At 65.5% G+C, this 9,586-nt stretch overlaps 1 protein-coding gene across 4 annotated transcripts in view; it reads right to left on the bottom strand.

Annotated features, from left to right (window-relative positions):
* Positions 1–442: 442 nt before the first annotated feature.
* The window catches only part of MGRN1 (mahogunin ring finger 1), a 36,109-nt gene continuing 26,965 nt past the window's right edge, over positions 443–9,586 (bottom strand). Inside the window, exons 12-18 of one of the 4 annotated variants that reach the window (XM_061152755.1) lie at positions 8,187–8,252; positions 6,526–6,764; positions 5,882–5,981; positions 5,629–5,674; positions 4,661–4,759; positions 3,229–3,273; positions 443–1,937 (exon numbers count right to left, since the gene is read on the bottom strand). In XM_061152755.1, coding sequence (XP_061008738.1) covers positions 3,233–3,273; positions 4,661–4,759; positions 5,629–5,674; positions 5,882–5,981; positions 6,526–6,764; positions 8,187–8,252 — 591 coding nt within the window. In that variant the 3' untranslated portion in view covers positions 443–1,937; positions 3,229–3,232. The remainder of the gene's footprint in view (positions 1,938–3,228; positions 3,274–4,660; positions 4,760–5,628; positions 5,675–5,881; positions 5,982–6,525; positions 6,765–8,186; positions 8,253–9,586) is intronic. The other 3 variants (XM_061152756.1, XM_061152753.1, XM_061152754.1) reach the window with 3 other exon arrangements.

Here is a 9,586-nt window from a genome sequence, read left to right as displayed (position 1 = left end):
GGAAAGACTTGGATGACTCGTGCGGCATCTCACTGACAGAAGACAGGTTCCGGGGGCCTTGCCCGTTTCGCCCTCTGCTGGCAGAGCAGGCACTGGTTCACAGCAGGGGGATGAACTGGCGACGGGTACGCTGACGCCATCGAACACCTCGGGGCCCAGGACTCCGCCAGCCGCTCAGGAGGCAGGGCTGAGGTCTGAGGGTCCCTCCCCGCTTTGCTCCAGGCCCACAGTCAGCACAGTGATGGCCAGAAGAGGAACAGCAGCTGTCCTCACGGCCTCCTGGAAGCTGGAGGTCGCTGGCATCTTAGACATGAGGGAACCGGGGCTGCAGCCACGAGCGGGCTCCCACGCCACCGCGGGGGCGGCAGCTGCCGGCCGCCACCCAGCCTCCCAGGAGGGGAACCGAGCACGGCGGGGCTGGGCACAGAGGGAGCAGGCGGGCCACTGCTGCGTGGTTTTATTACTATAAATATACAGTAAAAATGGACAAAAACTAGCCAATCAGAGTACGTCAAGTGACAGCACGTGTGAGTCCAAGACAGGCCAGTCTGCACCCTGTCCTGCAGAATCACGGACACCAACACAGATGGTGCGAGGTTGGGGTGCTGACCGCGAGAGGAGTGGGCAGCGGGACACGGCCTCCCCGCCTGTGTGCAGGTGTGCGTGTGTGTGCATCGCCGCGTGTGCGCCCAGGAGCACACGGTGGCTGAGAGGGGAGGGCACGCAGGGAGCCAAGGGGCTGGGGCAGGCTGCCCCAGCCGTGGCCTCTGCTCACAGGCTGGACCGGAGAGAAAAGGGGGCGTCCACCCCGAGGGCCCCAGGCGGGGCTGCCAGCTGCCCCAGGACCGTGCTCCCTGGGGCAGCTCTGAAGGGAGCCGGGCCCTCTCTTGCTGGCTGAGGGTCAGCTCCTGGGTGCTGAGACCCACCCGCCAGGCTCAAGGCCCTGCATGGGCAGCTGGTCCGGGGCACCAAGGCCAAGCGCCCCCTCGGCCTTTCCGCTGCCCAGAAAACGTATCTTTAAAAGATGAGGTCACCTCAGATGGGACCCACAACCCCCAGGCAGGTCCCACCACAGGAGCCCCAAACTGAAGAAATCAAGGAGGGACGGTGAGTCAGGTCTACATGGCAGAGCGAGCAGAGAAGCCCAGAGGCCTGTCACGCCCCCCCGGGGGGACAGGGGAGCAGCAGTGCCCCTGGCACATGCAGCCCCCACCTGGAGGGCCCAGTAAGGTGGGCGAGGCTGCCTCTGAGAAGGCGCCAGGCTCAGAGAAGGGCCCGGACAGAACCACTGCCAGTGGCCGGGCCCATGGCGGGTCTGGCTGCCCGGCCGGCCGAGCTGAGGGAGGTGCCCACGGGGCCAGTGGGGAGGGGGAGGCCACACGCACGGTGGCGGAACAGGCACTGTTTCCTTCATTGGCTGAGACTCGGATCCCGCTTCCTTCCCTCCCAGAGTCCTGTGGCATTTCCTGTCGCAGCTGTGCTTGGTCCGCCACCGAATTCTCCCCTGTGCCGCGTTCACTGGCGCTGACGGGCCCCTCAAGGGCTTGGGGGCTGTGGAGGCCCATCCAGGCTTCTCGTGGGCGACCAGCCCCCCAGGGTGTGTGAGGGGTGCCCCGGAGCTCGGCGCCCGGAGCAGAAAGCCGCCGTCCTTCATTGTGCACCATCGGCAAACACGTCGACCACAGAAAAGGGGGGTTGGTGGAGGCGACAGTCACACGGCCCCTGGGAGCCAGGAACCACACCGCCGTGCAGATTGGAGGAGCCAGGGTCGCGCTGGGGTCTCAGCGGAGCTGGGGGCTCCATGCTGCCAGGCGGGCCCAACTCTCAGAGCGGGGTCAGCTCAGCGGCCCTGGGGTCGGGGCTGGGGCCGCCAAGCGGTGGCCGGGGGTGCCCAGTGGCGTGGAGGCTGCGGGGCGTCTCCATGGAGGTGGACCATCCTGCGGGGCGAGAGGGTGAGGGTCAGCGGGCGGCCCACAGGTTCTGGGCTCCCGCAGCCACCCAGTGTCCGCAGCGGGGCACACGGCGGGCCCGGCAACCTCGGCCAGCCAAGGGGTACCTGCCGCTGGACCCTGCCCACGCCGGCGCTGAGCTTCCTGCTTCTGCCAGGCCACCATCCCGTCACCACTGGGTTTGGCCAGAACTCAGCCCCCGCCTCCAGCGGTGGGGCACACGAAGAGGGCCCCGGGAGGCACCCCCAGGGTGCTGTGAGCCCCGCCACGTGCTCAGACCACCTCGGGTGCTGGTGCCTGGGGGTCAGCACACCTCGCAGGCCCCTGGCGGCTTCAGGGGCAAACCCAGCTGCCCCCAGGGCCAGCGACAGACCCTTGGGGACCCGGCGAGGGGACTGTCTTCTTAGGAGCCGTGGCTGCACATGGGAAGCCAGCTCTGCCATGCAGCCCAGAGGACAAACACGGTTCTCTGCAGCCGAGTCTGACCCGTTTCCCGCTTCTGGAAGTCTTACCCAAATGGCAACACTATCTCCCAAGGATGAGGCTGGGGCCAATGTCATATAAATGCCAGGTCCTATTTCAGTTGAGGCTAAGTGCTGTCACAAAAAGCGACCAACAAAGGTGAAGAGAGGTCTTTGGGAGGAATGTCGTCAGAGGCGGACCCCGCAGTCTGGGGCAGCAGGGCTGACCGGGAGGGGCGCCAAGTCCTCCAAGGCCGACAACCTGGGGTGTGACCCCACCACACTCATCTAGAAACCCTGGGCCATTGAAGGCGCCAGGTTCTCTCTCTCCAGACTTCCCAGCGGGCTGATGTCACCTGGAGGAGGGGCAGGGGTCCCCCAGTGTGTCCCCCTTTGGGGCTGCTCTCGGAATGGCTTTCAGTAAAATGTCCGTTTGGGCTGTCCGGGGAGAGGGAGGTGGGGAGACTGCTCACAGGCTGACCCCAGACCATGCTTGTGTTCTAGGAGAGTCCAGAGGTGAGGGCAGGGACAGGCCAGTTGTCAGCAACAGCGGGGTCCTGGCCAGCGCTGAGTCACTGATCCTGGGACCCTCAAGGCTACAAGAGCCTGACTGGGCTGCCAGGTCCAGAGGGAAAGTCCTCTGGTTCCAAAGGCTGGTAGGACCCTCCCCCTGCAGGACCACCTCTCTGGAGCACCCCTGCTGTGGCCTTCGGAAGCCTCTGGATTCAGAATCCAGGGCCCCAGAGAAGACATGGATGTGGAAGCAGCCTGGAGGACAGGAAGGAGCCCCCCGCCCCACGTGCGAAGGCATCACGTACCGGCTTACTCCTCTAAACCAGCGGAGCAGGAGCCGGGCCCCAGGGCTGCCAGAGGAGGAGAGAGACGGAAGCTCAGTTAGCAGGGTGCTCGCGGGGGCCACACGCTCCAGGCAGAGGCGCCGGTGGGGGAGGAGGTGCAGGCATGGGGGTGGGGTGTGATAGGAACAAATGCCACACACGCGTGATGAGAGGTGCAAAGTGCCTTTCCTGAGAGCGTGCCCGGGCCTGGTGCTAAGGCAGAGGATGCCAGACCGGGGAAAGACGCGGGCAGCCGGCAGGGACGAAGGGCTGGGCGCAGCGGGGCCCAGGAAGGGCCTCCAGCCTGCAGGGCTGCTAGGGTGCCGGGTGTCGCGGGTCTCTCCGTTTTACGGATTTGCCCGCCCCTCCCTTTGTTCCATCTGGCAGGTTACACTAAGATCCACTAAACCACGCTCCCTCCACCCAGAGGACGCCATGCAGTTGCTGAAAAGAAGGCACCTCCCACATGTGGGGGCTCTTATTCCTAAAGCCACACAGCGCCATGGGAGACGCTCAGGGTCTCTGCTGAGGGAAGCAGCCCGCGGGACAGGCAGCGGCATGGGGGCGGGCGGTCACAGAGGCGGTGGGTCCCCAAGGGCCCCGGCCCGCCCCTAGGAGCAGGCAGCCAAGCTGGGGGGCAGCAGGAGCAGGACAGACCAGTGTGGGCCCCGCTCTGCTCTGGCGTCGAGAACCAAGCCCACCCTGCCATCCAGCCGGTGGCCTCTGCCGCTCTCCCCACCCCGCAGCTGGCCCAGGTCCACAGGAGGTCTGAGACACGCTGGGAGTCCTGACCGCCAGAGGTCCCGGGCCCACTATGGGCCTGGCCAGCCCAGCAGACGCCTGGAAGCTCTGTGGGCCACTCAAGGGGGCAGAAGAGGGGGGCGGCCCTGCACTGGCTAAGTGTGCTTGAGGTGTCCCCCAGCGGGACCCAGGGGCCAGGGTGAGAGGTCGTCGGCAGGATCAGGATTCGCTCAAGGCTCCCGGAAGCGGAGTCTCTCCTGACTCCTCCCTCCCCACCCCGCCCGACCAGGTTTTCGTCCTGGTGAAACACCAGGTCTTCGGGAGTCACTCTAACAGAGCTTCGCCCACGGGCTCCTCTGGGAGGCCTGTGTGTGTCGGTGAGCCACCTGCTGCCCTGCTTCCTCACACCAGGACCCCGACCTCCAGGCCCCCTCTGTCTGCACAGGCTGCCGCTCGGCCGGAAGCCCCAGGACAAGAGGCCCTTCTACACCGAAGCCCGTCTCAGCTCCCCTGATGCCCAAGGTGTGGCTCCAGGCAGTGCAGCTCCAGGGGCAGGTGGGGGCAGAGAGGAAGGCCTTCCCCACCCCCAGGAAGGAGCGAGGCTGCTCGCTCATCTTGACTCCAGAACCTCAGGTGTGGCGCCCCCGCCTGGCCTCGGGCGCAGCGCCCTTACCTGGCAGGTAGACGTCGGCAGGTGCGCCGGGCTGGCTGCGGCCGCAGGGCTCAGGGCTGCCATCCTGCAGGACGTTCTCGATGGACGGCACGCGGCTCCCTGCGGGGGACGGGGCAGGTTGGGGGGCCTGCAGGCAGGAGGTGGTCCAGCCATCCCCCGGAGCCCAGACCCAACCCCAACTCCCCCCTGCTCTCCCGGGACCCAGAAGGAGATCGTCTATTATGCTTTCTTTCTTTTTCCTTTTCTCCTGCCCACCCCCCACATAGCGTGGAGCTCTGTTTTGTTTTTATTAGAAAAACATCCCATGCCCACATTAAAAAGACCGTCTGCTATCTTCCAGGATGGGCAGGGGGGCACACAGCTCCAGGCGCACAGCGGGGCGTTCACGCGGGGGGCTGGATCCTCCTCCTTACACGGCAGACCTCAGCTGGGACCTGCCCTGTGCTTGCGGGGCCCTCAGAGGCGCCTGGATCCCACAACAGGGCCCTGGAGGCCCCTGGTCCCGGCGTGGTATGCAGGCAGGAAGGAGCTGCCGCCACTGGGGGGTGAAGCTGAGGCCTGAGGGGCAGAGGGGCCTGCCTAAGCGGTGGGCAGGAAGCGACAGCACTGGACTCCCACGGGGACATGGGGGACACGCAGGGGAGGGGCTGGCTGAGCTGTGCACACCCCCCGGCCATCGGCCACACCAGGCCCGAGTCCCAGAGGCCCTGGGGGGGCCCTGCCCCGGTGGGACAGGCAGAGCCCCAGGCCAAGAGTGTAGGGCACCCACCACGGCAGAACCGTCCAGGCAGAAGAGAAAAAACTGCTGCTGCCACTAAAGGACAGGCAGGGAGGGAAACCAGGGTGGCCGAGGGCTGTCCTCCGGGAGACTGTGCAGGACCCGTGGTGTGTGGTCGGCCAGCACGGCTCCGAGAACCCTCAGAGGAGCAGGCAGGGAGCACGGCAGGGCTCAGGCCAGGAGCACTCACCCTGCTTCACCGACGAAGTCTCATCCACCGTCTCCGTCACAAAGCTCTAAGACACAGAGAGGAGATGATTGTGGACCCTGGTGCTGACAGCCGGGCCCCGGATACAGGGGCCCCCACGGCCTTCACCCACCAGTGCCCACCCCACAGACGAAACTGAGGCCGGGGAAGGTCACGGTCGCTGAGTGAGGGAACAGCGGGGCTGGGAGGCCAACAGGTGGGCAGCAGGGACAGACGGACAAGGCGGGGGCCTCACCTCAGGGGAGCTGCTGAGCGCCAGCCCCGCCCCACCAGGAGGGGGCAGAGCCTCCGAGTCGTCCTCCTCGTGGATGGGGGACGATGGGGACCGGAGGGTGCTGGGGACAGAGGACAGGTGGGTGAGCTCAACCAAACCAGCCCCGGGGGGCCGCCGACACCCAGGGGGCCAGCACCGGTGCACCAGGCCCGGGGTGTGCGTCGCAGGAGGCCCCCCAGGGCCCACACACGCCCGTTTGCAGAGGGGAAGGGAACCGCGACGGCAGAGGCCGCAGGGAGCGCTGGGTGGCAACAGGACAGGCCCAGGGGCCTCCGCTATCCTTGGAGCCACTCTGTGACATGCAGAAGGCGCTGGGGCCGTGGGAGTTCTACAGAACCTGTGCCTCCTTCATACTTCTCTAGAAAACCAGTGATTTGTCTGAGAAAAACTGCGCCCAGCAGGGCTGGTCACCAGCATCTCCAAGGGTGGCCTGGAGGACCCATGACTGACCCGTGGCTGGACCCTGGGCACGTGGCCCCCATCGGCGATGACGACCCTGTGCTTGCTTAGTGGGCCGGGCCGGCTCGTGGGGGCCGGGCGGGGTGGGGAGGTGAAGCTGGCAGGCCCGCACGCCTGCTGCAGGGGGCTGCCGGTGCCGGGCTCACCTGTCGGGGGACTTGCTCCGGGGTTTGCCCTTCTGCAGGCTGCTTTCAACCCTCCGATCGATCCCGGCAAGTGGGCAGCTGGCCTGTGACAAGCCGTCCGAGACGCCTGAGTAAGTGATCTCCTCGTAGAGGGGAGCCGTGGGGACGGCCGGGGGGCCAGCCGGGGGCACCGCCCGAAGGCCATTGAGTGCCTCAAGCAAGGAGATGGGCTCATAGCCGGGCGGGATGCTGTCGGCACTCTGCGGAGGGAGGTGGGGGTGAGGGGCCAGCCGGCCAGGCGCCCGCCCACTGCCCATGGAGCCCCTGAGACGGTCTGCTCCCCAGAGCCTGCTCTCTGACCATCCCCCGTCCACTCCACCTTCCAGGGTCTTGGCCCCCGCCCTCGGGGAGGCACCCCTGCCCAGGGAGGCCTCGGCCATCAGCCGCGGCCCTGGACGTCCCAAGTGTCCAAGTGACGCCCAGGATGGAGGCAGAGAAGACGTCCAGAAGGCCGCCCGCCCCGGCCCCGGCCTCGGCCAGCCCCTGCCTGGCTTTCTGCTCCTGCCCGGTGGGCGCAGAGAGTGGGGGGAGGGGGCGCGGTTAGTAAGAGGAAGGGCCGGAGCAGGAGGGCAGCGAAGCTGTGGGAGAAGCCGCTGGGAGCGTGCGGTCAAGGCCACGAGGACCCGCCCGACACAGCGGTCGGGCCCGGAGACCCTCCGGGGCTGCACAAGTGCTGCTGGGCCGACACGGGCTCCCGGGAGTCTAATAAAGCCCAAGACGGGTACTGCCCGTGCTGGGAGGATCCAACCAATGGGCTAAGTTCAGGGCTAGAGGAGAAGGGAGCAGGAGGCCAGGCGCCAGGGATGTTAGTTGGGCTGCCGGGGCCGCGGGTGGGATGGCCGTCTGCCGTCAGCTTGTGAGCAAGGTGAAGGGCAACGCGCTCTGCTCGAAGCCCTGCCTGCCCTGCTGACCTGCGGGAGGTGACAGGGTGACCCTGGGGGCTGGGCGGGCAGAGGAGCCGGCTGGGGCTTCCTGACCTCAGCAGGCGCCTCTGGGCCACCTGGGACCATGGCGCCTGCATCTGCTCCCAGGCCGCCTGCAGGTTCAAGTTATTACACTGATCTCCCTAGCCCCTCGGAATAGGGAGAAGAAAAGGAAATCTCTGTGTCTAAGCTGACCCTTGCTTGGGTAACCCGACTCTCTGCCTTTTACCAAGGCGGGGTGGACCAGGCAAAGGCCTGGGCCGGTGGCTACTCACTAGCTAGCCCCCGCCTGCCCCCGCCCCGAGATGTAGGGAAAACGAGACAAATACAAGTGTCAGCCCGCAGAGCGGGGGTGCAGGGTGAGCAAGCGTGAGGGGCATTCACAACAAGAGCGGCAGCCTTAGTTCCACCTCTGACGTCATTCCACTGCCAGCAAGAAAAAAAAGGGAAACAGGGCATTCGGGAGGAAGCAGAGCTGGCGAGAGGGGTGCCCGGGGCTTCGTGCCGACAGACCTTGTGTTCTGCTTGTTCCACAAAACTCCCTTCCTGGGCGGGCACGCCGGGACTGGGGAGAGTGGGTCTGACAGGTTAAAGGAACTGGACACATTGGCCTGGGATGAAAGTGCTTCCCCGTTCCTGTCACTGTGCAGTCATCAGGGCACGGGGCAGAGACGAAGCCACGGGGCCAGACACACTTACTGTTTCCCTTTTAGGTTTCTTGCTGGCCAGTGAGGCGGGGTGCGACTTTGATTTTTTAAAGGGACACTGTCAAGATAAAAATCATAGGTTTAACCGCTGCCACCCCCCGTGCGGCACCGAGCGGGCTGGACGGGGTCTCCCTGGCCTGCAGGCCTCCAGGCAGGCCGGGCACCAGCGCCTTGCAAACTCCACCAGCCTCTGGGCCACGGAGATCTGGCCGAGCACAGGTTCTACCTCGGGACCTGGGTAGGCTGGGCCTGCGTGTGCTCTTGGCACTGGAGGAGCTGGTCCCTTCACCAGCGGCCACTTCTGGTCTGGGTCCCCCGACCCTGCTTCGAGCAACAGGTCCTGGCAGGGGGGAGCATGACAGTGGCCACGCACTCCCCACGAGGGGGCCCAGCTGGGCACAGAGAAGGGGCCTGCAGGCCCCAACACAGCCAGGTCGACTCACTGCCAAGCCTGACTCCTAAAGATGGAGTTCAAGCCCCCGATCGCTCCCACTCGGTGCTGATCTGAAGACTCACTGCAGAAAATGGCTCACGTGGGCTCTGGTGCTTCATGGAAACTGCTCGTGCAGGGAAGGTGGTGGAGAACGAGGGCCACTTACATGGGATCATAACCTCCAAAGAGCGTGGTGCTGGCCCTTGAGAGCGTGTGAGGTTAACCAACCAGGCTGCCCTGCACTGTGGGAGGTGCCTCGGCCCTCCAGACAAGAGGGACAAATACAGGAGGGTCCCACCTGACCCTCGGACACCAGGGCAGAAACCGGGAGCAGCTGCAGTTGAGAACCCACTGCCCAAGCCCACCCTCCATGGAGCAGCCAGACTCCTTCCTCGGGGTGGGAACCTCAGCACCGTTCTCTCCACCAGAAACACGGGCCGTGCTGGAGAAAATGCTGACTGCTCTGAAATCAAGTCCACCGTTAAACGGCCGAGTGCCTGGTTTCAGAGCTGGAAGCCCTGGTGGTCATGGGCCTCGCAGAATAAACAATGTGGCTGTCCCGGGAAAAGTGGGGAGACAGGCACCCCCCAAGGGGCATCCCTGCCCCTCATTCAGGGGCACACAGCACCTTCAGATATTGAAAGAGAAGCCAGAAAGCTGAGTCTCCGGAAGGATTCTCAGACTTACACACTGGCCCGGTTCTCAAACACTGGGGCAGAACCAGTCACACCTGGGGCCGGGGGCTGGCATCGTCTGTGGGGACATCAAGCCGCACAGCACTGGCTCGTACCCTTTCACAGCGTCAGCAGGGCCTCTGAGAATCACGGGATCCAAACAACTCAGTCGAGAGCCAAGAAAACAGGCTCACAGGCCGACAACGCCCGAAGCCAGAGGGGACCCGAGAGCCGGGCCTGCCCCATGTCCGTTCTCCTTCCTTCTGCCCCTCTGCCCCCCTTGGC

The sequence above is a fragment of the Dama dama genome, chromosome 10 (assembly GCF_033118175.1).
Source record: "Dama dama isolate Ldn47 chromosome 10, ASM3311817v1, whole genome shotgun sequence".
In the NCBI taxonomy this organism is placed as follows: domain Eukaryota; kingdom Metazoa; phylum Chordata; class Mammalia; order Artiodactyla; family Cervidae; genus Dama; species Dama dama.
This window is presented reverse-complemented; position numbering and strand designations above follow the sequence as displayed.